Genomic DNA, 27,223 nt, shown 5'->3' with positions numbered 1-27,223 from the left:
ATAATAGGGAAGACATCAAACCTATGAAATACCACATACGGGATCATATAGTAACCAAAAAATTGTTAAACAAATCCAAATGTATTTTATATTTGAGATTCCTCAAAGTAGCCACTCTTTGCCTTGATGACAGCTTTGCACACTCTTGGCATTCTCTCAACCAGCTTCACCTGGAATGCTTTTTCAGCAGTCTTGAAGTGGAGTTTGCACATATGCTGAGCTTTTTCTTCACTCTGCGGTCCAGCTCATTCCAAACCATCTCAATTGGGTTGAGGTCAGGTGATTGTGGAGGCCAGGTCATCTAATGCAGCACCATCACTCTCCTTCTTGGTCAAATAGCCCTTACACAGCCTGGAGGTTTGTTTGTTTTCAACATTGTCCTGTTGAAAAACATATGATATTCCCACTAAGCGCTAACAGATGGGATGGTGCATTGCTGCAGAATGCTGGAGTAGCCATGCTTGTTAAGTGTGCCTTGAATTCTAAATAAATCACTGACAGTGTCACTTCCGAACCACCCCCACAACATCACATCTCCTCCTCCATGCTTCACGGTGGGAACCACACATGCAGAGATCATCCGTTCACCTATTCTGCATTTCACAAAAACAGTGGTTGGAACCAACAATCTCAAATTTGAAACTCATCAGACCAAAGGACAGATTTCCGTCAGTCTAATGTCCATCGCTCATGTTTCTTGTCCCAAGCAAGTCTCTTCTTGTTATTGGTGTCCTTTAGTAGCATTTTTTTTTGCAGCAATTTGACCATGAAGAACTGATTCACACAGTCTCCTCTGAACAGTTGATGTTGAGATGTCTGTTACTTAAACTCTGATGTATTTATTTGGGCTGCAATCTGAGGCTGGTAACTCTAATTAACTTATCCTCAGCAGCAGAGGCAACTCTGGTTCTTCTTTTCCTGTGGTGGGAGCAAGTTTCATCATAGCGCTTGATGGTTTTTGCGACTGCAATTGAAGAAACTTTAAAAGTTCTTGAAATGTTCCGGATTGACTGACCTTCATGTTTTAAAGTAATGATGGACTGTTTTTTCTCTTTCATTATTTGAGCTGTTCTTGCCATAATATGGACTTGGTCTTTTACCAAATAGGGCTACTACCCCTACCTTGTCACAACACAACTGATTGGCTCAAACGCATAAAGAAGGAAATAAATTCCACAAATTAAATTTTAACAAAGCACGCCTGTTAATTGAAATGCATTCCAGACTACCTCATGAAGCTGGTTGAGAGAATGCCAAGGGTGTGCAAAGCTGTCATCAAGGCAAAGGGTGGCTAGTTTGAAAAATCTCAAATATAAAATATATTTTGATTTATTTAACACTTTTTTGGTTACTATATGATTCCATATGTTTGTTTTCATAGTTTGATGTCTTCACTATTTTTCTACAATGTAGTACATAGAAAAACCCTGTAATGAGTAGGTGTGTTCAAACGTATGACTGGTACTGTGTGTTTGATAAGCAATAAAATACACAGTAACATCCTTATTGACATTTACATTCATTGTGTTTGCTGATATTTTACAACAAAAAGAAAATACAAGCAATGAAGGAAAAAATATTTTTATTTAACTCAGCAAGTCAGTTAAGAACAAATTCTTATTTTCAATGACGGCCTAGGAACAGTGGTTTAACTGCCTTGTTTAGAGGCAGAACGCCAGATTTGTACCTTGTCAGCTCAGGGATTTGAACTTGCAACCTTCCGGTTAATAGTCCAACGCTCTAACCACTAGGTAATTTGAGTTTCCCTCAAAAACAGGTGTAATATTCCCACTGACCAACACACTTTTAGAAGGTGATGTACTCAGCTGAGATGTCATTACTATTGACCAACAATTATTGTTGTCTATCAACAATGACAAGCCACCTGGGTCTGACAACTTGGATGGTAAATTACTGAGGATGATAGCGGATGATATTCTATTTACCATATTTTCAATTTAAGCCTACTAGAAAGTGTGTTCCTTCCAGGCTTGGAGGGAAGCAAAAGTCATTCCGCTACCCAAGAATAGTAAACCCCCTTTTACTGGCTCAAATAGCCGACCAATCATCCTATTACCAACCACTAGTAAACTTTTGGAAAGAATTGTGTTTGACCAGATACAATGCTATTTTACAGACTTTCAGCTCGATTATAGAGAAGGATATTCAACATGACTGGCACTTACACAAATGAATGATGATTGGCTGAGAGAAATTGATGATAAAAAATAATGTGGGTGCTGTTTTGTTCGACTTCAGTGTGGCTTTTGACATTATCAATCAAAGTCTGCTGCTGGAAAAACATATGTGTTATGGCTTTACATCCCCCTCTATATTGTGGACAAAGAGTTTACCTGTCTAACAGAGTTACCTGTCTAACAGGGTGTTCTTTGATGGAAGCCTCTCCAACATAACCCAGGTAGAATCAGGAATTCCCCAGGGCAGCTGTCTAGGCCCCTTACTTTTCCGTTTTTTTTTCAATCTTTACTAATGACTAATTGAGTAAAGCCAGTGTGTCTATGTATGCGGATGACTCAACACTACATGGCAGATACTACAGCGAGGAAATTACTGCAACACTTAAAGCGCTGGTGGCCAGAAATAGGTTAGTTTTAAATATTTCTAAAACTAAAAGCATTGTATTTGGGACAAATCATTCACTAAACCCTAAACCTCAACTAACTATTGTAATGAATAATGTGGAAATTGACTAAACTGCTTGGATTAACCCTGGATTGGAAACTGTAATGGTCAAAACATTTAGATGCAACAGTAGCTAAAATGGGGAGAAGTCTGTCCATAATAAAGTGCCACTCTGCCTTCTTAATGACACTATCAACAAGGCAGGTCCTACATGCCTTAGTTTCTACCTTCTTAACAGCATTATCAACAAGGCAGGTCCTACAGACCCTTAGTTTCTACCTTATTAACAGCATTATCAACAAGGCAGGTCCTATAGGCCCTAGTTTCTACCTTCTTAACAACACTATCAACAAGGCAGGTCCTACAGGCCCTAGTTTCTACCTTCTTAACAACACTATCAACAAGGCAGGTCCTACAGGCCCTAGTTTTGTCACACCTGGACTACTGTTCAGTCATGTGGTCAGGTGCCACAAAGAGAGACTTAGGGAAATTACAATTGGCTCAGAAGAGGGCAGCACAGTTGGCCCTTAAATGTACACAGAGAGCTAATGTTAATAATCTGCAGGTTAATCTCTCCTGGTTTAAAGTAGAGGAGAGAGTGACTTCATCACTACTTGTTTTTGTAAGAAGTATTGACACGTTGATGCACCTAGCTGTCTGTCTAAACTACTGGCACACAGCTCTGAGACCAATGCATAACCCACAAGACATGCCACCACGGTCCCCAAGTAGAGAGCAGACTATGGGAGGAGCACAGTACTACATAGAGCCCTGACTACATGGAACTCTATTCCACAGTACTACATAGAGCCATGACCACATGGAACTCTATTCCACAGTACTACATAGAGCCATGACTACATGGAACTCTATTCCACAGTACTACATAGAGCCGTGACTACATGGAACTCTATTCCACAGTACTACATAGAGCCATGACTACATGGAACTCTATTCCACAGTACTACATAGAGCCATGACTACATGGAACTCTATTCCACAGTACTACATAGAGCCATGACTACATGGAACTCTATTCCACAGTACTACATAGAGCCATGACAACATGGAACTCTATTCCACAGTACTACATAGAGCCATGACTACATGGAACTCTATTCCACAGTACTACATAGAGCCATGACTACATGGAACTCTATTCCACAGTACTACATAGAGCCATGACAACATGGAACTCTATTCCACAGTACTACATAGAGCCATGACTACATGGAACTCTATTCCACAGTACTACATAGAGCCATGACTACATGGAACTCTATTCCACATCAGGTAATTGATGAAAGCAGTAGAATCAGATTGGGGGGAAAAAATAACAGATAAAAATACACCTTATAGAACAGCAGTGAAGAGGCACACACACACACACACACACACACACACACACACACACACACACACACACACACACACACACACACACACACACACACACACACACACACACACACACACACAGGTACAGACACATGCTTACACATTCAAACAACAACACACACACGTACACATAGATGTTGCCCATTGCAGCTATGTGATAATAGAGTAGTGGCCTTAATGAGTTGTGAAAAGTGTTATGAAATGTACGATTTTTTAAAATTGTAGATAACTGCCTTAATGCTGCTGGACCCCACTGAGAGTAGCTGCTGACTTGGCAGGGGATCCTTGAAAAAATAAATACAAACACATCTATAAAAGGTGATACAGTTGAAGTCTGAAGTTTACATACACTTATGTTGGAGTAATTAAAACTCGTTTTTCAACCACTCCACAAATTTCTTGTTAACAAACTATAGTTTTGGCAAGTCGGTTAGGACATCTACTTTGTGCACGACACAAGTAATTTTTCCAACAATTGTTTACAGATAGATTATTTCACTTATAATTCACTATATCACAATTCCAGTGATAGGTAGACATGTTAGTGACATATACATTTGAGTCAATGGTACTGAGTGGGCTTACATACACTAAATTGACTGTGCCTTTAAACAGCATGGAAAAATTCCAGAAAATTATGTTATGGCTTTCGAAGCTTCTGATAGGCTAATTGACATCATTTGAGTCAATTGGAGGTGTACCTGTGGATGCATTTCAGGTCCTACCTCCAAACTCAGTGCCTCTTTGCTTGACATTATGGGAAGAAAAAAATAAATCAGCCAAGAACTCTGAAAAAGAATGCAGACCTCCACAAGTCTGGTTCATCCTTGGGAGCAATTTCCAAATCCCTGAAGGTACAACGTTCATCTGTACAAACAATAGTACGCAAGTATAAACACTTTGGGACCACGCTGATCCGTCAGGATTTGGCCAGGGTTGTTCCGGTTTTTGGTCACTAGATGCCCCCATTGTGCCTTTTGACCTTTTGTTTTCCCTTGATCCCCATTATTATTTGCAACTGTGCCTCGTTTCCCCTGATTGTATTTAAACCCTTTGTTTTACTCAGTTCTTTGCTCTGTGTTTGTATGTTAGCACCCAGCCCTAGTACTCTGTGAACTCTTGTTGATCCCGGTGGACTCTCTTGTGGAATTCTGTTTTGTTCTTGTTTGTTTGATTTTGAGTATCTTTTGAGGCTTTTTGTGCTTTACCTTCCACCTTGTGGATTTACCTTTTTGTCTTGGAGGATTACCTTTGTTCTTGTGGAATTCCTTTTGAGGTTGTGGAATTCCTTTTGAGGTTGTGGAGTTACATGTTTTCCTGAAGAACTTCACTTTTTACTTCATTAAATACACTGTCTCAAGTACTGCTGTGTCTGCCTCATCTTCTGGGTTCTGCCAACTATTCGTGGCTCAGTTGGTTAAGTGACTGTTTCTCACTCCGGAGACCTGGGTTCGTAACCGGGTCCTGACAGATCTGGTCTGATGAAGGAAAAATAGAACTGTTTGGCCATAATGACCATCGTTAGAAATTGTGGGCAGAACTGAAGACGTGTGTGCAAGGAGGCCTACAAACCTGACTCAGCTTTGTCAGAAGGAATGGGCCAAAATTCACCCAACTTATTGTGTGAAGTTTGTGGAAGGCTAGCTGAAATGTTTGACCCAAGTTAAACAATTTAAAGGCAATGCTACAAAATACTAATTGAGTGTATGTGAACTTATGACCCACTAGAAATGTGATGAAAGAAATAAAAGCTAAAATAAATAATTCTCTCTACTATTATCCCTTACATTTTCATTTCAAATTTTTAAATTAAAGTGGTGATCATAACTGACCTAAAAACAGGGCATTTTTACAAGATTTAAATATCAGGAATTGTTAACTTAAACTTTTAAATGAATTTGGCTCAGGTTTATGTAAACTTCCGACTTCAACTGTATATTCATCTACAGAGATGGCATGAACATCTGCAGCACCTTGACTTATTCCGCATGTTGTTGAGTTACAGCCTGAAATTAAAATGGATTCAATATATTTTTTTGTCATCCATCTACACACCATACCCCATAATGACATAGTGAAAACATGTTTTTACAAATATCTACACATTTATTGAAAATGAAATACAGAAATCTCTAATTTACATAAGAATTCACACCCCTGAGTCAATACATGTTAGAATCACCTTTGGCAGTGATTACACCTGTGAGTCTTTCTGGGTAAGTCCCAAAGAGCTTTGCACCTAATTGTACAATATTTGCACATTATTCTTAAGAAATTCTTCAAGCTCTGTCAAGTTGGTTGTTGATTATTGCTTCATTTTCAATTCTTGCCATAGATTATCAAGCTGATTTTAATTATGCCACTCGGGAACATTCAATGTCGTCTTGGTAACCAACTGCTGTGTATATTTGGCCTTGTGTTTTAGGTTATTGTCCTGCTGAAAGGTAAATGTATCTCTCAGTGTCTGGGGGAAAGCAGACTGTACCAGATTTTCCTCTAAGAATTTGCCTGTTCCTAGCTCTATTCCGTTTATGTTTATCCTAAAAAACTCCCTAGTCCTTGCTGATGACAAGCATACCCATAACATGATGCAGCCACCACCATGCTTGAAAATATGAGCAGTGGTACTCAGTTTTTTTTTTACTTAAATGCCTTGCAAACAGGATGCATGTTTTGGAATATTGTTATTCTGTACAGGCTTCCTTCTTTTCACTCTGTAATTTACGTTAGTATTGTGAAGTAACTACAATGTTGTGGATCCATCCTCAGTTTTCTCCTATCACAGCCATTAAACTTAGTAACTGTTTTAAAGTCACCATTGGCCTCATGGTGAAATCTTTCAGCGGATTCCTTCATCTCTGGCACCTGAGTTAGGAAGGACGCCTATATCTTTGTAGTGACTGGGTGTATTGATACACCATCCATAGTATAATTAATAACTTCACCAAGCTCAAAGGGATATTCAAGGTCTGCCTTTTTTATTTTGAGCCATCTACCAATAGGTGCCCCTCTTTGTGAGGCATTGGAAAACCTCCCTGGTCTTTGTGGTTTAATCTGTATTTGAAATGCATTGCTCAACTGAAGGACGTTACAGCTCATTGTGGGGTGAGTGAGTATATGCTCGACATTTCAGCTTTTAATTTTTAAGTAATTTGTCAATAAAATTTAAAAAACATAATGACATTTTGACGCCAAATGACACAAAATTCTAAATTTTATCATTTGTTTTCCATTCAAGCTTTTCAGCTGTCCATCCAAACAAGTCAGCTGTTGCCTGGTGTTGATCCAAGACAAAGGCTGCCCAACCATGTTCACGGAGAGCTCTTCTCCTGCAGGGTCCGTCCAACCCTAGCTGCTCAACAACACCTTACCTAGCTAAATCAGGTATGTTAGCTTAGGGTTGGAGCAACAACCTACAGGAGGGTAGCTCTCCATGAAAAGGGTTTCAGCAGCCCTGATCTAAGAAGACACTACTATAACTCTCTAAACGCAAAATAAACCCACCCGCTCTTACTCCTCGGTGTTACTCTGATTGACATGAGCTGAGGGGTGTGTTTGTTTCACGTAGAAACTGTGAGTTGGATCTAAGAAATGTAATCACCATTTAGAGTGGCTTACTGAAGGACAAAGTACTATGGGCCTGGTCTGGTCTACAGGTGCTGTGCTGATTACTGTAAAACTTATAACCTAGTTAGTTGTAGTTAGATGTTATTCTCTCTCTCTCTGCCTCTCTCTCTCTGCCTTTCTCTCTCTTCCTCTCTCTCTCTGCCTTTCTCTCTCTCTCTGCTTTTCTCTCTCTGTCTCTCTCTCTTCCTTTCTCTCTGCCCTTCTCTCTCTGCCTCTCTCTCTCTGCCTTTCTCTCTCTCTCTCTCTCTGCCTCTCTCACTGCCTCTCTCTCTCTCCCTGCCTCTCTCTATCGCTGCCCTTCTCTCTCTCTGCCTCTCTCTCTGCCTTTCTCTCTCTCTCTGCCTTTCTCTCTCTCACTGCCTCTCTCTCTCTCTCTCTCACTGCCTCTCTCTCTCTCTCTCTCACTGCCTCTCTCTCTCTCACTGCCTCTCTCTCTCTCTCTCTCTCACTGCCTCTCTCTCTCTCTCTCACTGCCTCTCTCTCTCTCTCTCACTGCCTCTCTCTCTCTCTCTCTCTCTCTCTCTCTCTCTCTCTCACTGCCTCTCTCTCTCTCTCTCTCTCTCTCACTGCCTCTCTCTCTCTCTCTCTCTCTCTCTCACTGCCTCTCTCTCTCTCTCTCTCTCTCTCTCTCTCTCTCTCACTGCTCTCTCTCTCTCTCTCTCACTGCCTCTCTCTCTCTCTCTCACTCTCACTGCCTCTCTCTCTCTCTCTCACTGCCTCTCTCTCTCTCTCTCACTGCCTCTCTCTCTCTCTCTCACTGCCTCTCTCTCTCTCTCTCCCTGCCTCTCTCTATCTCTGCCTTTCTCTCTCTGCCTTTCTCTCTCTCTCTCCCTGCCCCTCTCTATCTCTGCCTTTCTCTCTCTGCCCTTCTCTCTCTGCCTTTCTCTCTCTGCCTTTCTCTCTCTCTCACTGCCTCTCTCTCTCTCTCTCTCACTGCCTCTCTCTATCTCTGCCTTTCTCTCTCTGCCTCTCTCTCTCTGCCTCTCTCTCTCTCTCTCGCTCTGCCTCTCTCTCTCTCTCTCTCTCTCTCACTGCCTCTCTCTATCTCTGCCTTTCTCTCTCTGCCTCTCTCTCTCTGCCTCTCTCTCTCGCTCTGCCTCTCTCTCTATCTGCCTCTCTCTCTTTCACAGTTGCAAAATAATATTAATAACTAGCCCACATGCTGTGTTCTCTATTCAAACACTTTCTTCTAGCCTCGTACGGATGTCGAACGTGGTCCTTCAGATGTGGAAAGACGTCTTTGTGAATGAACTATTTACATTATGACCTCATCATGCAATTAAAATAATCATAATAATAGCTTAGTAATAACAATAATAAACAGATAAAAGGGTGTGTGTGTGTGTGTGTGTGTGTGTGTGTGTGTGTGTGTGTGTGTGTGTGTGTGTGTGTGTGTGTGTGTGTGTGTGTGTGTGTGTGTGTGTGTGTGTGTGTGTGTGTGTGTGTGTGTGTGTGTGTGTGTGTGTGTGTGTGTGTGTGTGTGTGTGTGTGTGTGTGTGTGTGTGAGTAAACAGCGCTGGGGCTGGGGCTGATTGAGGAATGATTGACATGTAGCCAATTGCTGATCGTCTCATATGTTTCACAGAATTATTTTTTTTAAACAAGTAAAACACAACAATCCGAACTGAAAACCTCAACCTGAACGTCTCCAACAGTTTTACAGGCTGATCAACAGGCTGATCAACAGGCTGATCAACAGGTTGAATGGAGTCCCAAATTGCACCATATCCCTTAGTGCATTACTTTTGATGGCTCTGGTCAAAAGTAGTGCACTATGTAGGGAAGAGACCGCCATTTGGGCACTCTGATATTCAGAGGTCTGATATTGGTGGGACTCAGAACATGAGTAGTCCTACGGAAACTGAAATACATTCAGACACTGTCAGAAAACATTCAAATAGTTACATTCATTGACAGGCAGTCAGATAACATTCAAATAGTTACATTCATTGACAATAACACCGATAGTATAGTCATAGACACAGACAGCCTGAATACATTCATAGGAACAACATAGTCAATGACATCGAGAAGCTTTTTGTTGTTGTTGATTGAACTAACGACGGGCGTTGGGTCCTAACGACAGGCGTTGGGTCCTAACGACAGGCGTTGGGTCCTAACGACAGGCGTTGGGTCCTAACGACAGGCGTTGGGTCCTAACGACAGGCGTTGGGTCCTAACGACAGGCGTTGGGTCCTAACGACAGGCGTTGGGTCCTAACGACAGGTGTTGGGTCCGAGATTGAGGGAGGACACATTTAGATTCAGGGTCAGCGCAGAATTGGGCTCAGTTAAATTATCGATTCAGTCAATTCAAAAGTTGAAATTTGGTTTCAATTAAATCCCTGAATTCTTAAATGCTTGACTTTCTTTTTTTTCTGTATGGTTATTAGCTATACTAGCATACCCGCTAATTCTATCCTGTATGGACTATTAGCTAGACTAGCATACCTGCTAATTCTATCCTGTAGGGGTTATTAGCTAGACTAGCATACCTGCTCATTTTATCATGTAGGGTTATTAGCTATACTAGCATACCTGCTAATTCTATCCTGTATGGACTATTAGCTAGACTAGCATATCTGCTAATTCTATCCTGTATGGACTATTAGCTAGACTAGCATACCTGCTAATTCTATCCTGTATGGACTATTAGCTAGACTAGCATACCTGCTAATTCTATCCTGTAGGGGTTATTATAGCTAGACTAGCATACCTGCTCATTTTATCATGTAGGGGCTATCAGTTAGACTAGCATACCTGCTAATGCTATCCTGTAGGGGTTATTAGCTAGACTAGCATACCTGCTAATGCTATCCTGTAGGGTTATTAGCTAGACTAGCATACCTGCTAATTCTATCCTGTAGGGGATATTAGCGAGACTAGCATACCTGCTAATTCTATCCTGTAGGGGCTATCAGCTAGACTAGCATACCTGCTAATGCTATCCTGTAGGGGTTATTAGCTAGACTAGCATACCTGCTAATTCTATCCTGTAGGGGCTATTAGCTAGACTAGCATACCTGCTAATTCTATCCTGTAGGGGCTATTAGCTAGACTAGCATACCTGCTAATTCTATCCTGTAACACAAACCTTTATAGCCATCCAATATGTATTGCACTAATTTAAATGTCCTCTACAAGTTTGAATGTAGCCTATGATATAGGAAGAAACTAATATTGTATAATCACTAGTACGCTAACTGTTTAGTTCAACAGCGATACAGGTGCCATTCAACACATCTCACCTAGCCATTATAAAGCTCTCCTGTCATCTTTCGTTTCTGATTAGCCGGTCGACAATTGATTGAGAATACTCTAGGGTGTGTCACAAACGGCATTCTATTACCCTGGTCAAAAGTAGTGCCCTTCAAAGAGAATAGGCTGCCATTTGGTATGTACACCTCTGTTTGTTTGTTTTCTTCCAAAAAGCCCTCCAGGAGTTGTGTTGAAGACCCTTGTGATGAGAGAGGTAAGGGTCCGCTGGTAGGTAATGGAGCCTTTAGCAACAGCAAGTACTTACACCAGGTCTGCATCCCCATAGGGCCCTATTCATAAGTAGTGCACTATAAAGGGATTAGGGTGCCACTTGGAATGCATCCCAGATCGATACAGACTAGGGTGGACACCAACTAACTGAAGTCTGTTTCAAACCGGTAATATTTCAGTTGGGACGAGTTCACCAGGAATAGTTCAGTTTGGATGAGTTAACCAGTAATATTTCAGTTTGGATGAGTTAACCATTAATATTTCAGTTTGGATGAGTTTACCAGTAGTATTTCAGTTTGGATGAGTTCACCAGTAATATTTCAGTTTGGATGAGTTAACCAGGAATAGTTCAGTTGGGATGAGTTCACCAGGAATAGTTCAGTTGGGATGAGTTCACCAGTAATATTTCAGTTTGGATGAGTTAACCAGGAATAGTTCAGTTGGGATGAGTTCACCAGGAATAGTTCAGTTGGGATGAGTTCACCAGTAATAGTTCAGTTGGGATGAGTTCACCAGGAATATTTCAGTTGGGATGAGTTCACCAGTAATAGTTCAGTTGGGATGAGTTCACCAGGAATAGTTCAGTTTGGATGAGTTCACCAGGAATAGTTCAGTTGGGATGAGTTCACCAGTAATAGTTCAGTTGGGATGAGTTCACCAGGAATAGTTCAGTTGGGATGAGTTCACCAGGAATAGTTCAGTTGGGATGAGTTCACCAGGAATAGTTCAGTTGGGATGAGTTCACCAGGAATATTTCAGTTTGGAGAAATTTGATGGGGGTCACCTTGGGGTCATGATTGGGGCTGCACCAAATGATTGATGTATTATAATAATTGATTATGCTTATGTTGTATTAATAGAAGGGGAGGGGCTATACGACCCCTCCCCCACTACATTTATAGGTTCCTAGACTAGAGATTAACTATATATATATATATATATATATTCATTATAAGGTTTAATATTGTTCCACAGTTATTTTCTAGTCTCTGTCTATTATAAAGAAACGGTCTGAGAGAAGTGTGGGTTATTGCAGTCAAAACAGGGTGTCTGTGAGAAACCGCCTCAAGGCTAAAAGAGATTCATAGACACAGAACCCTGCAGGGGAGTGTAAGAGATAAGAGACTAGTGAGAAATACCACTATAAATCAACTTGGGGACAATTATTGTTGAGCCTTTAGATAACAATGGAACTATTGTTTGTATAGCTGTGTGCGCATGGGCTTGGTCTCATGAGTAGAAGGTGTTGACGTACGCAGTGACATCACTAGGGGTTGACTGCAAACATAATAAAACAACTTGGACCCCTTTCCTATTCGGCAGAACTTACTCTGAAACATGCGTGCTATGTTCCCGTTGCCAACTTCTGTCTGCAATTGCATTAAATAAAGGTTTTTGATTGATTTGCTTAAAGATATTGTCTGAATGCGGATTTCACCAATAAGCAGATGATTGACAAGGAACACGGAACCTACCCCAACAAGTTAATTGGGAATAGTTCAGTTGGATGAGTTCATCAGGAATAGTTCAGTTGGGATGAGTTCATCAGTAATAGTTCAGTTGGGATGAGTTCATCAGGAATAGTTCAGTTGGGATGAGTTCATCAGGAATAGTTCAGTTGGGATGAGTTCATCAGTATTAGTTCAGTTGGGATGAGTTCATCAGGAATAGTTCAGTTGGGATGAGTTCATCAGGAATAGTTCAGTTGGGATGAGTTCATCAGGAATAGTTCAGTTGGGATGAGTTCATCAGGAATAGTTCAGTTGGGATGAGTTCATCAGGAATAGTTCAGTTGGGATGAGTTCATCAGGAATAAAGGCTGATACAGATTACCCATCAGAGATAGTTAAGCATGCACACACAACCACACACACACACACACACACACACACACACACACACACACACACACACACACTGGATATGAGATGTATTATATGCTGTGGTCCCAGGTCAGTGTGATCCCTTCACCTCTGAGCCCTGTCCTTTGATTGGTCGTAGAATGATCTGAAGGCAAGCATGGACATCTGCAAAAAGGAGAGGAGAGGAGAGGAGTGGAGTGGAGTGGAGTGAAGAGGAGGAGAGGAGTGAAGAGAGGAGAGGAGTGGAGAGGAGTGAAGAGAGGAGAGGAGTGGAGAGGAGTGAAGAGGAGGAGAGAGGAGAGGAGTGAAGAGGAGGAGAGGAGTGAAGAGAGGAGAGGAGTGGAGAGGAGTGAAGAGGAGGAGAGGAGTGAAGAGACGAGAGAGGAGAGGAGTGAAGAGGAGGAGAGGAGTGAAGAGAGGAGAGAGGAGAGGAGTGAAGAGGAGGAGAGGAGTGAAGAGAGGAGTGAAGAGGAGAGGAGTGAAGAGGAGGAGAGGCGAGAGGAGAGGAGAGGAGAGCTAGAAATAGCTCCTATATAAACTTCTCCACCCTCCTCCTCCTCCCCTGTTAATTGTCTGATGGAGAGTTTAGTAGAAAAGCTGGCCTGTACATGAGGCCAGATCGAAACCTCCCAAGAACCACTGCTGCTCCAGTGACATCAACTTCACTTCCTCTTCAGATAATGACATCACTTCCAGATGTGTGATGTCATCGTGTGGGTGGAGCTTTGAGTCGTTGGTCTTTCCATGTGCTGACCGCCGTATCCCATCATGCCGTTGGCTCCGTAAAAGTTCACTCCTGCCATGTGCTGGGTCATCTGGTGGGAGAAACGCGTGCGTGCAAACACAAAGACAAACACAAACACAGGGTTAAATACTTTAGTCAAATTGTTCCGTTTATGTAAATATCCTGTTGCACACATACTTCCTCATAGAAACACAATCAAACACACGGTCCTCACAAGCATAGCAATACATTCCAGGTGTGTGTCTCACCTGAGTGATGTTCCACTGTTGCTGCTGACACTCCTGTACTCCGTACACCTGCTGAGGCACGGCCGCCACTCCCCCCTTCATACCGTTCTGCTGAGCTCCCATAATGCCGTTCTGCTGAGCCCCCGTCATGCCGTTCTGCGGAGCTCCCATCATATCGTTCTGCTGAGCTCCCATAATGCCGTTCTGCTGAGCCCCCGTCATGCCGTTCTGCGGAGCTCCCATCATACCGTTCTGCTGAGCTCCCATAATGCCGTTCTGCTGAGCCCCCGTCATACCGTTCTGCTGAGCTCCCATCATATCGTTCTGCTGAGCTCCGGTCATACCGTTCTGCTGAGCTCCCATCATGCCGTTCTGCTGAGCCCCCATCATGCCGTTCTGCTGAGCCCCCATCATGTCGTTCTGCTGAACTCCCGTCATACCGTTCTGCTGAGCTCCCATCATGCCGTTCTGCGGAACTCCCATCATGCCGTTCTGCGGAGCTCCCATCATGCCGTTCTGCTGAGCTCCCATCATGCCGTTCTGCTGAGCTCCCATCATGCCGTTCTGCTGAGCTCCCATCATGCCGTTCTGCTGAGCTCCCATGATGCTTTGCTGCTGAGCTCCCATCATGCCGTTCTGCTGAGCTCCCATGATGCTTTGCTGCTGAGCAATCATGTTGTGGGGCACTCCTACCAGGAACGGGGATGTGTTGACCGCTTGCCCCATGACACCCTGTTGAGCCATAAAGCAATTCTGCTGTGCTAGTACCATTCCGTTCTGCTGTCCTCCCATCACACCGTTCTGCTGCTGACCACTCAGGGCCATCATGGAGTGTGATGTGATCATGCCTCCTCCCATTGCTCCCCCCTGCGTGGCCAGGGAATGGTATGATCCGTAGTAGCCCAGCTGGGCTGGGTTCATGTACAGGCCAGCTGGAGATAAAATACATGTGTGCCACTGTTTAAGGGTAAAGGTTGGTAGCCTTGGCATGTTCTGTGAACTATCATTAGACTTGATTAAAAATTACCGTTGGTCAAGGACAGTTATGAAAAAAACAATAGTGACCACTTCTACTCAAAATCAGCTGGAGGTACAAACCTATACTGACAGAAGAAACACAGTTGAGCCACTAATGTAGCCATAGAATACCATAACGTAGGTTCATTTACAGTCCAAGGACATCAAAGATGATCGACACAGTCACCACCACTTCTCTTACCTCGTGCAGCCAGGTTCTGGTGCCATGTGGGTGTGGTTGCGTAGAGGGAGAGGATGGAGTCCTTAGACATCTTTGTCCTAGAGCCCTCCTGTCTGGGTGCTGAGTCCAGGAACAGGCTGAGGTTCTCGGGTACCGACGCAGCCACACAACCCCTGGGCATGGAGCTACCCACCAGCTGGAGAGAGGAAAGATTGTCACACAGGTTAGTGTGTCTGTCTGTCTGTTTGTTTGTCTATCTGTCTGTGTATAACTGGTCCCTCTCTCTGAATCTCACTGTGGTCTTGGTGGAGGTGGTGGAGGAGGCAGGCAGGGGGCTGAATAGATTCAGGTCAGAGTGCATCGTAGCTGGGTTAGCCACCGCAGGACACCCTCTCTCTCCAGGGCTGGATCTACCATTAGATACAACAGCATGAGGAGCAGGAGCGTCTGAAACACACAGAGAGAGAGAGAGAGAGAGAGAGAGAGAGAGAGAGAGAGAGAGAGAGAGAGAGAGAGAGAGAGAGAGAGAGAGAGAGAGAGAGAGAGAGAGAGAGAGAGAGAGAGAGAGAGAGAGAGAGAGAGAGAGAGAGAGAGAGAGAGAGAGAGAGAGAGAGAGAGAGAGAGAGAGAGAGAGAGAGAGAGAGAGAGAGAGAGAGAGAGAGATTTATTATTTTGGAACTTTTTGCTTGTTTTGGCGATGTTAACACATATTTTTCCCATGCCAATAAAGCTTTTTGAATTGAATTAAATTGAGAGGAGAGAGTGAGAGATCGAAAGAGACAGAGAAAGAGAGAGACAGAGAGACAGAGAGAGAGAGAGGGAGATACAGAGAAAGAGAGAGGGAGAGACAGAGAGACAGAGTGAGAGATCGAGAGAGACAGAGAAAGAGCGTGAGTTTTTGGACACGTCAGTACTATTTAGACTGAGTACCTGTTTGTGCGTCAACTCCTTGTCGTGTTTGACTTTTCATTATTGGGTTGGCAAGAGCACAAACAGATATAGGACCAGGCTAATGTTGCTACAGACCATTTCTGTTGAAAGCTATTTGTATGTGTAGAGAGGTGTTACCAAGTCCTAGGAGGTCTGAGATAGATGGAGACTGGGTCTGTGTCTTTGGGCTGGTTTCTCTCTTCTGAAAGAGTCAACAACAAAGACAGCATGAATAACTGAAGACAAATAAATACCAAACCTAGAATAGAAGATATTTTGTAGAATACTGTATACACATTCAAACTCACCAACTTCATCTTCTCAAACACTACTGGCTCCATGGGGATGTTTTCACAGCTCTTCTCTTTCTAAATGAGGGAGAAGCAGAGGTCAGAAGAGAGAGAGAGTGAGAAACCTATCCAAAACAAAAACATAGAGACCCAGAAAACCTGAGTCTACGCCTTCACTATGGTGAATCACTAAAACAATACAGAAATACACTACGGAAAAAGAAGGAACAGCACGTCAGAAATCAGCTCAATGCAATTGAAGAATCCGTAGAATCTACCCACTTCTGGGAAAATTGGAAAACACTAAACAAACAACAACATGAAGAATTATCGATCCAAAACAGAGATGTGTGGATAAATCACTTCTCCAATCTTTTTGGCTCTATAACAAATAACAAACAGCAACAGCATATACATGATCAAATACAAATCTTAGAATCAACTGTTAAAGACCAGATCCCACTGGATTCTCAAATTACATTGAATGAACTACATGGGGATGGTTTCCTCAATGAAATGATGAAATATACAGACCACTAATTCCAATTGGCTATAATTAAACTCTTCAACATCATCCTTAGGTCTGGCGTTTTCCCCAATATTTGGAACCAAGGACTGATCACCCCAATCCACTAAATTTGAGAAAAATTTGACCCCAACAATAACTACTGGGATATGCGTCAACAGCAACCTTGGGAAAATCCTCTGCATTATCATTAACAGCAGACTCGTACATTTGCTCAGTAAAAACAATGTACTGAGCAGATGGTTTTAAATTTTTTTTTTTTACCAAAGTACAGTACGGCAGACCACGTATTCACCTTGCACACCATCAAATCAAATTAAATGTTATTGGTCACACACATATTTAGCCGATGTTATTTCGGGTGTAGCGAAATGTTAGTGTTCCTACCTCCAACCAAGGAGGACCTACAGCAGCACCTAGATCTTCTGCACAGATTCTGCCAGACCTGGGCCCTGACAGACCTGGGCCCTGACAAACCTGGGCCCTGACAGACCTGGGCCCTGACAGACCTGGGTCCTGACAGACCTGGGCCCTGACAGACCTGGGCCCTGACAGACCTGGGCCCTGACAGACCTGGACCCTGACAGACCTGGGCCCTGACAGACCTGGACCCTGACAGACCTGGGCCCTGACAGACCTGGGCCCTGACAGACCTGGGCCCTGACAGACCTGGACCCTGCCAGACCTGGGCCCTGACAGACCTGGGCCCTGACAGACCTGGACCCTGACAGACCTGGGCCCTGACAGACCTGGGCCCTGACAGACCTGGGCCCTGACAGACCTGGGCCCTGACAGACCTGGGCCCTCACAGTAAATCTCAGTAAGACCAAAATAATGATGTTCCAAAAAAGGTCCAGTTGCCAGGACAACGCATACAAATTCCATCTAGACACCGTTGCCCTCGAGCACACATAAAACTATACATATCTCGGCCTAAATATCAGTGCCACAGGAAACTTCCACAAAGCTGTGAACGATCTGAGAGACAAGGCAAGGAAGGGCCTTCTATGCCATCAACAGGAACATAATAATAATTCAACATACCAATTAGGATCTGGAAAATCTGGGCTTGGATAACAAAATAAAAGAAATATTCATAAAGAGAGACACCACAACACTACATAAAGAGAGACAACACAACACTACATAAAGAGAGACAACACAACACTACATAAAGAGAGACAACACAACATAAAGAGAGACAACACTACATAAAGAGAGACAACACAACTCTACATAAAGAGAGACAACACAACACTACATAAAGAGAGACACACAACACTACATAAAAGAGACAACACAACATAAAGACAGACAACACTACATAAAGAGAGACAACACAAACATAAAGAGAGACAACACAACACTACATAAAGAGAGACACCACAACACTACATAAAGAGAGACAACACAACACTACATAAAGAGAGACAAACAACAACATAAAGAGAGACAACACAACATAAAGAGAGACAACACTACATAAGAGAGACACCACAACACTACATAAAGAGAGACAACACAACACTACATAAAGAGAGACAACACAACACTACATAAAGAGAGACAACACAACATAAAGAGAGACAACACTACATAAAGAGAGACAACACAACTCTACATAAAGAGACACCACAACACTACATAAAGAGAGACAACACAACACTACATAAAGAGAGACAACACAACACTACATAAAGAGAGACAACACAACACAACATAAAGAGAGACAACACAACACTACATAAAGAGAGACAACACAACACTACATAAAGAGAGACAACACAACACAACATAAAGAGAGACAACACAATACTACATAAAGAGAGACAACACAACACAACATAAAGAGAGACAACAATACATAAAGAGACACCACAACACTACATAAAGAGAGACAACACAACACAACATAAAGAGAGACAACACAACTCTACATAAAGAGACACCACAACACTACATAAAGAGAGACAACACAACATAAAGAGAGACAACAATACATAAAGAGAGACAACACACCACTACATAAAGAGAGACAACACAACACTACATAAAGAGAGACAACACAACATAAAGAGAGACAACACAACACTACATAAAGAGAGACAACACAACACTACATAAAGAGAGACAACACAACACTACATAAAGAGAGACAACACAACACTACATAAAGAGAGACACCACAACACTACATAAAGAGAGACAACACAACACTACATAAAGAGAGACAACACAACACTACATAAAGAGAGACAACACAACACTACATAAAGAGAGACAACACAACACTACATAAAGAGAGACAACACAACACTACATAAAGAGAGACACCACAACACTACATAAAGAGAGACAACACAACACTACATAAAGAGAGACAACACAACACAACATAAAGAGAGACAACACAACATAAAGAGAGACAACACTACATAAAGAGAGACACCACAACACAACATAAAGAGAGACAACACTACACAAAGAGAGACAACACAACACTACATAAAGAGAGACAACACAACACTACATAAAGAGAGACAACACAACATAAAGAGAGACAACACTACATAAAGAGAGACAACACAACTCTACATAAAGAGACAACACAACATAAAGAGAGACAACACAACACTACATAAAGAGAGACAACACAACACTACATAAAGAGAGACAACACAACACAACATAAAGAGAGACAACACAACACTACATAAAGAGAGACAACACAACACTACATAAAGAGAGACAACACAACACTACATAAAGAGAGACAACACAACACTACTACAAGCAGAGACAACACAACATACATAAAGAGAGACAACACAACACTACATAAAGAGAGACAACACTACATAAAGAGAGACAACACAACACTACATAAAGAGAGACAACACAACATGGAGACAACACAACACAACATAAAGAGAGACAACACAACATGGTAGCACATAAAGAGAGACAACACAACACAACATAAAGAGAGACAAACAACACTACAGACAAAAGAGAGACAACACAACACTACATAGTCTTTGAATGAAGAGATTTTGTCCAAGAGAGACAACACAACACTACATAAAGAGAGACAACACAACACTACATAAAGAGAGACAACACAACACTACATAAAGAGAGACAACACAACACTACATAAAGAGAGACAACACAACACTACATAAAGAGAGACAACAATACATAAAGAGACACCACAACACTACATAAAGAGAGACAACACAACACAACATAAAGAGAGACAACACAACTCTACATAAAGAGACACCACAACACTACATAAAGAGAGACAACACAACATAAAGAGAGACAACAATACATAAAGAGAGACAACAAACAATAAAGAAGACAAAAAACTACATAAAGAGTGCTCTTACATAAAGAGAGACAACACAACATAAAGAGAGACAACACAACACTACATAAAGAGAGACAACACAACACTACATAAAGAGAGACAACACACCACTACATAAAGAGAGACAACACACCACTACATAAAGAGAGACAACACAACACAACATAAAGAGAGACAACACAACACTACATAAAGAGAGACAACACAACACTACATAAAGAGAGACAACACAACATGGTAGCAACACAGCATGGTAGCAACACAGCATGGTAGCAACACAGCATGGTAGCAACACAGCATGGTAGCAACACAACATGGTACAACATGGTAGCAACACAACATGGTGGCAGCACAACATGGTGGCAACACAACATGGTAGCAACACAACATGGTAGCAACACAACATGGTAGCAGCACAACATGGTAGCAACACAACATGGTAGCAACACAACATGGTACAAACATTATTGGGCACAGACAACAGCACAACAGGCAAGAAGGTAGAGACCAATACATCACAGAAAGGACCCACAACTGTCAGTAGAGTGTCTATGATTGAGTCTTTGAATGAAGAGATTCAGATGAAACTGTCCAGTTTCAGTGTTTGTTGCAGCTCGTTCCAGTTGCTGGCTGCAGTGAACTGAAAAGAGGAGAGGCCCAGGGATGTGTGAGCTTTGGGGACCTTCAACAGAATGTGACTGGCAGAACGGGGGTTGTATGTTGGAGGATGAGGGCTGCAGTAGATATCTCAGATAGGGGGGAGTGAGGTCTTGCGACAGGTATACCGAGCTGACCAGTTTACAGAGGAGTAGAGAGTCCTGCGAAAGTATTCACCCCCTCTTGGCATTTTTCCTATTTTGTTGCCTTACAACCTGGAATTAAAATCTATTTTGGGGGGGGGGGGGGTTGTATCATTTGATTTACACAACATGCCTACCACTTTGAAGATGCAAAATATTTGTTATTGTGTGTGTGACAAACAAGAAACAAGACAAAAAACTTGAGTGCTCTTAGATTGCACACAGGTGGACTTTATTTAACTAATTATGTGATCCTACCGATCCTCGACTTCGGCGATGTCATCTACAAAATGGCTTCCAACACTCTACTCAGCAAACTGGATGCAGTCTATCACAGTGCCATCCGTTTTGTCACTAAAGCACCTTATACCACCCACCACTGCGACTTGTATGCTCTAGTCGGCTGGCCCTCACTACATATTCGTCGCCAGACCCACTGGCTCCAGGTCATCTACAAGTCCATGCTAGGTAAAGCTCCGCCTTATCTCAGTTCACTGGTCACGATGGCAACACCCATCCGTAGCACGCGCTCCAGCAGGTGTATCTCACTGATCATCCCTAAAGCCAACACATCATTTGGCCGACTTTCGTTCCAGTACTCTGCTGCCTGTGACTGGAACAATTAAAAATCGCTGAAGTTGGAGACTTTTATCTCCCTCACCAACTTCAAACATCAGCTATCCGAGCAGCTAACCGATCGCTGCAGCTGTACATAGTCTATAGGAAAATAGCCCACCCATTTTCACCTACCTCATTCCCATACTGTTTTTTATACTGTTTTTATTTATTTATTTTTCTGCTCTTTTGCACACCAATATCTCTACCTGTACATGACCATCTGATCATTTATCACTCCAGTGTTAATCTGCAAAACTGTATTATTCGCCTACCTCCTCATGCCTTTTGCACACATTGTATATAGATTGCCCATTTTTTTTCTACTGTGTTATTGACTTGTTAATTGTTTATTCCATGTGTAACTCTGTGTTGTCTGTTCACACTGCTATGCTTTATCTTGGCCAGGTCGCAGTTGCAAATGAGAACTTGTTCTCAACTAGCCTACCTGGTTAAATAAAGGTGAAATAAAAAATAAATAAAAATAACTTCTGAAGGTAATTGGTTGCACCAGATCTTATTTAGGGGATTCATAGCAAAGGGGATGAATACATATTAAAGGGGATGAATACATATTAAAGGGGATGAATACATATTAAAGGGGATGAATACATATTAAAGGGGATGAATACATATTAAAGGGGATGAATACATATTAAAGGGGATGAATACATATTAAAGGGGATGAATACATATTAAAGGGGTGAATACATATTAAAGGGGTGAATACATATTAAAGGGGATGAATACATATTAAAGGGGATGAATACATATTAAAGGGGATGAATACATATTAAAGGGGATGAATACATATTAAAGGGGTGAATACATATTAAAGGGGATGAATACATATTAAAGGGGATGAATACATATTAAAGGGGATGAATACATATTAAAGGGGATGAATACATATTAAAGGGGTGAATACATATTAAAGGGGATGAATACATATTAAAGGGGATGAATACATATTAAAGGGGATGAATACATATTAAAGGGGATGAATACATATTAAAGGGGATGAATACATATTAAAGGGGATGAATACATATTAAAGGGGATGAATACATATTAAAGGGGTGAATACATATTAAAGGGGTGAATACATATTAAAGGGGGTGAATACATATTAAAGGGGTGAATACATATTAAAGGGGTGAATACATATTAAAGGGGTGAATACATATTAAAGGGGGTGAATACATATTAAAGGGGATGAATACATATTAAAGGGGATGAATACATATTAAAGGGGTGAATACATATTAAAGGGGTGAATACATATTAAAGGGGTGAATACATATTAAAGGGGTGAATACATATTAAAGGGGGTGAATACATATTAAAGGGGGTGAATACATATTAAAGGGGATGAATACATATTAAAGGGGGTGAATACATATTAAAGGGGGTGAATACATATTAAAGGGGATGAATACATATTAAAGGGGGTGAATACATATTAAAGGGGGTGAATACATATTAAAGGGGGTGAATACATATGCATACACCACTTTTCCGTTCTTTATTTATTTTATTTTTTTACTTTTTAAAATTTCACATCACCAATTTGTACTATTTTATGTGTGTCCATTACATGAAATCCCAATAAAAATCCATTTACATTACAGGTTGTAATGCAAAAATATAGGAAAAACGCCAAGGGGGATGAATACTTTTGCAAGGCACTGTATAAGGAGTATTGGTGGCAAATCTGATGGCCGAATGGTAAAGAACATCTAGCCGCTCGAGAGCACCCTTACCTGTCGATCTATAAATTATGTATCCGTAATCGAGCATGTGTAGGACGGTCATCTGAATCAGGGTTAGTCTGGCAGCTGGCGTGAAGAAGGAGCGATTACGATAGAGGAAACCAAGTCTAGATTTAACCTTAGCCTGCAGGTTTGATATGTGCTGAGAGAAGGACAGTGTACCGTGTGTACCGTCTCGCCATACTCCGAAGTACTCTAACCCTCAGAGGTAGTAATCACACCTGTGGGGAGAGGGGCATTCTTCTTACCAAACCACATAACCTTTGTTTTGGAGGTGTTCAGAACAAGGTTAAAGTTAGAGAAAGCTTATTGGACTCTAAGAAAGTTTTATTGGAGAGAGTTTAACACAAAATCCTGGGAGGGGCCAGAATAAGAATAATAATCCTGGGAGGGGCCAGAATAATGAGAATAAGACTGTATCATCTGCATATAAATGGATGAGAGCTTCCTATTGCCTGAGCTATGTTGTTGATGTAAATTTAGAAGAGCGTGGGGCCTAGGATCGAGCCTTGGGGTAATCCCTTAGCCAGTGGCTAAGACAGCAGATGTTCTGACTTCATACACTGCACTCTTTGAGAGAGGTAGTTAGCAATCCACGCCAAAGACCCTTCAGAGACACCCAATACTCAGTGACACATAACCTGAGTGGAAACCAGATTGCATACCAAAGACAATACTATAGACATCAAGAAAGCAAGCATTTAACATGCTAATAGAAATTTGGTCAAACGGATTTAAGTTTCCCTGCATTAAAGTCCCCGGCCACTAGGAGCGCCGCTTCTGGGTGAGCGTTTTCTTGTTTTCTTGTTTACTTATGACAGAATGCAGCTCATTCAATGCTGTCTTAGTGCCAGCCTCAGTCTGTGATGGTATGTAAACAGCTACGAAAAAATACAGATCAAAACTCTCTAGGTAGATAGTGTGGTCTACAATTTAACATGAGATACTCTACCTCAGGCGAGCAATACACTTCCTTAGATATTGTGCACCAGCTGTTATTTACAAAAATACATAGTCTGCCGCCCCGCTGTTCTATCCTGCCGGCGTAAAACAAGCTGGATGTTGATAGTGTCGTCATTCAGCCACAACTCCGTGAGGCACAAAATATTACAGTATTTAATTATTATTATTTTTGTTTACCTTTATTTAACCAGGCAAGTCAGTTAAGAACCAATTATTATTTTCAATGACGGCCTAGGAACAGTGGGTCAACTGCCTTGTTCAGGGGCAGAACGACAGATTTGTACCTTGTAGGCTCGGGGGTTTGAACTTGCAACATTTGGTTACTCGTCCAACGCTCTAACCACTAGTTTACCTGCCGCCCCCCTCTAACCACTAGGCTACCCTGCCGCCCCCCCCTCTAACCACTAGTCTACCTGCCACCCCCCTCTAACCACTAGTCTACCTGCCACCCCCCTCTAACCACTAGGCTACCCTGCCACCCCCCTCTAACCACTAGTCTACCTGCCACCCCCTCTAACCACTAGGCTACCCTGCCACCCCCCTCTAACCACTAGTCTACCTGCCACCCCCTCTAACCACTAGGCTACCCTGCCGCCCCCTCTAACCACTAGGCTACCTGCCACCCCCTCTAACCACTAGGCTACCCTGCCACCCCCCTCTAACCACTAGTCTACCTGCCACCCCCTCTAACCACTAGGCTACCCTGCCGCCCCCTCTAACCACTAGGCTACCCTGCCGCCCCGTTGGTAGTTTAAACTTCCACGTAGGTCATCTATTTATTTTCCAGAATGGAAATAAGTGGGGGTTTATTAGATCACCTACGAATTCTCAGAAGCCCGCCTGCCCTTCGGCCCCTTTTTCTAAGCCTCCTCTTCCCGCAAATCACGGGGATTTGGGCCTGTTCCCGGGAAAGCAGTATATCATTCACCTCGGGCTCATCAGACTCGTGGTGATTAATCGTAGACCTGATGATATTTTCGGTCATAGCGGCAACATTATGTGCAAAATAAGTTAAAATAAGTTAAAAAGTAAGTTACAAATAACACGAAGAACACAAAGAAACTAACAAAAAAACACAATTTGTTGAGGAACAAATAAAACGTCAGCCTTGTTCTCCGTTTCACGTCAGTAAAAACAACGTTATAAACCTTAAGGATGTGAGGAGGATGGTTTATTCTCCAGGTCTTTAACCGTTTTCCAGAACTTCTTGGAGTTCGACCTACAGAGAGAGAACTGCTCCTTGAAGTAACTAACTTTGGCCTTCCGGATAGCTTGAGTGCACTTACAGTATTTCTCATGTGCCTGAACGAGAGCCAGTCAGCCTGAGTATGCGTGTACCGAGCCTTTCACCAAATGGAACTGTGCAAGATCATGGTTGAACCTGTTTTTAATTCTACTTTTCTTTACGTTAACAATTCCACTGAAAATATCAAAGGAGAAGCGTCTTTGACATCAAGCTGAATCTTCACCATTAACAGAAACACCAGACTACTATACCTATCAGGATTATTAGTGAGGATAACATCAAAATACTGGATTCAGTTATAGAACCCATTGCCCTTTTATGGTTATGAGGTCTGGTGTCCGCTCACCAACCAAGAATTCATAAAATGGGACTAACACCAAATTGAGACTCTGCATGCAGAATATTGCAAAAATATACTCTGTGTACAACGTAAAACACCAAATAATGCATGCAGAGCAGAATTAGGCCGATACCCACTAATTATCAAAATCCAGAAAAGAGACGTTAAATTCTACAACCACCTAAAAGGAAGCGATTCACAAACCTTCCATAGCAAAGCCATCACCTACAGAGAGATGAACCTGGAGAAGAGTCCCCTAAGCAAGCTGGTCCTGGGGCTCTGTTCACAAACACAAACACACCCCACAGAGCCCCAGGACAGCAACATAATTAGACCCAGAAAAATCATAAGAAAACAAAAAGATAATTACTTGACACATTGGAAAGAATTTACAAAAAAAAAAACTGAATGCAAACCTGAATGCTATTTGGCCCTACACAGAGAGTACACAGTGGCAGAATACCTGACCACTGTGACTGACCCACACTTAAGGAAAGCTTTGACTATGTACAGACTCAGTGAGCATAGCCTTGCTGTTGAGAAAGGCTGCCGTAGGCAGACATGGCTCTCAAGAGAAGACAGGCTATGTGCTCACTGCCCACAAAATGAGGTGGAAACTGAGCTGCACTTCCTAACCTCCTGCCAAATGTATGACCATATTAGATATTTCCCTCAGATTACACAGACCCACAAAGAATTTTAAAACAAACCCAAATTTGATAAACTCTCATATCTACTGTGTGAAATAACACAATGTGCCATCACAGCAGAAAGATTTGTGACCTGTTGCCACGAGAAAAGGGCAACCAGTGAAGAACAAACACCATTGTAAATACATATTTATGTTGATTTATTTTCCCTTTTGTACTTTACCCATTTGCAATTAATTACAACACTGTATATTAAATACAAAGTATAACAATTGAAATTATTTTGGAACCTCTGTGAGTGTAATGTTTACTGTTAATTTTAATTGTTTATTTCACTTTTGTTTATTATTTATTTCCCTTGCTTTGGTAATATAAACATACGTTTCCCATGCCAATAAAGCCCTTATATTGAATTTGAAATTAATTGGGAGAGAGAGGGAGAGAGTGGGGGGGAGAGAGGGAGAGAGTGGGGGAAAGAGAGAGGGAAAGAGAGAGGGATAGAGAGAGGGAAAGAGAGAGAGAGAGAG

At 42.0% G+C, this 27,223-nt stretch overlaps 1 protein-coding gene across 1 annotated transcript in view; it reads right to left on the bottom strand.

Moving 5' to 3' along the window:
* Positions 1–13,441: 13,441 nt before the first annotated feature.
* Positions 13,442–27,223, bottom strand: part of LOC124042656 (stromal membrane-associated protein 2-like) — a 37,424-nt gene continuing 23,642 nt past the window's right edge. Inside the window, exons 5-10 of the mRNA XM_046360736.1 lie at positions 16,427–16,486; positions 16,257–16,320; positions 15,484–15,635; positions 15,210–15,384; positions 14,012–14,922; positions 13,442–13,833 (exon numbers count right to left, since the gene is read on the bottom strand). Of these exons, the coding sequence (XP_046216692.1) occupies positions 13,705–13,833; positions 14,012–14,922; positions 15,210–15,384; positions 15,484–15,635; positions 16,257–16,320; positions 16,427–16,486 (1,491 nt within the window). The 3' untranslated portion in view covers positions 13,442–13,704. The remainder of the gene's footprint in view (positions 13,834–14,011; positions 14,923–15,209; positions 15,385–15,483; positions 15,636–16,256; positions 16,321–16,426; positions 16,487–27,223) is intronic.

Source organism: Oncorhynchus gorbuscha, linkage group LG09, assembly GCF_021184085.1.
Source record: "Oncorhynchus gorbuscha isolate QuinsamMale2020 ecotype Even-year linkage group LG09, OgorEven_v1.0, whole genome shotgun sequence".
NCBI classification, from domain to species: domain Eukaryota; kingdom Metazoa; phylum Chordata; class Actinopteri; order Salmoniformes; family Salmonidae; genus Oncorhynchus; species Oncorhynchus gorbuscha.
This window is presented reverse-complemented; position numbering and strand designations above follow the sequence as displayed.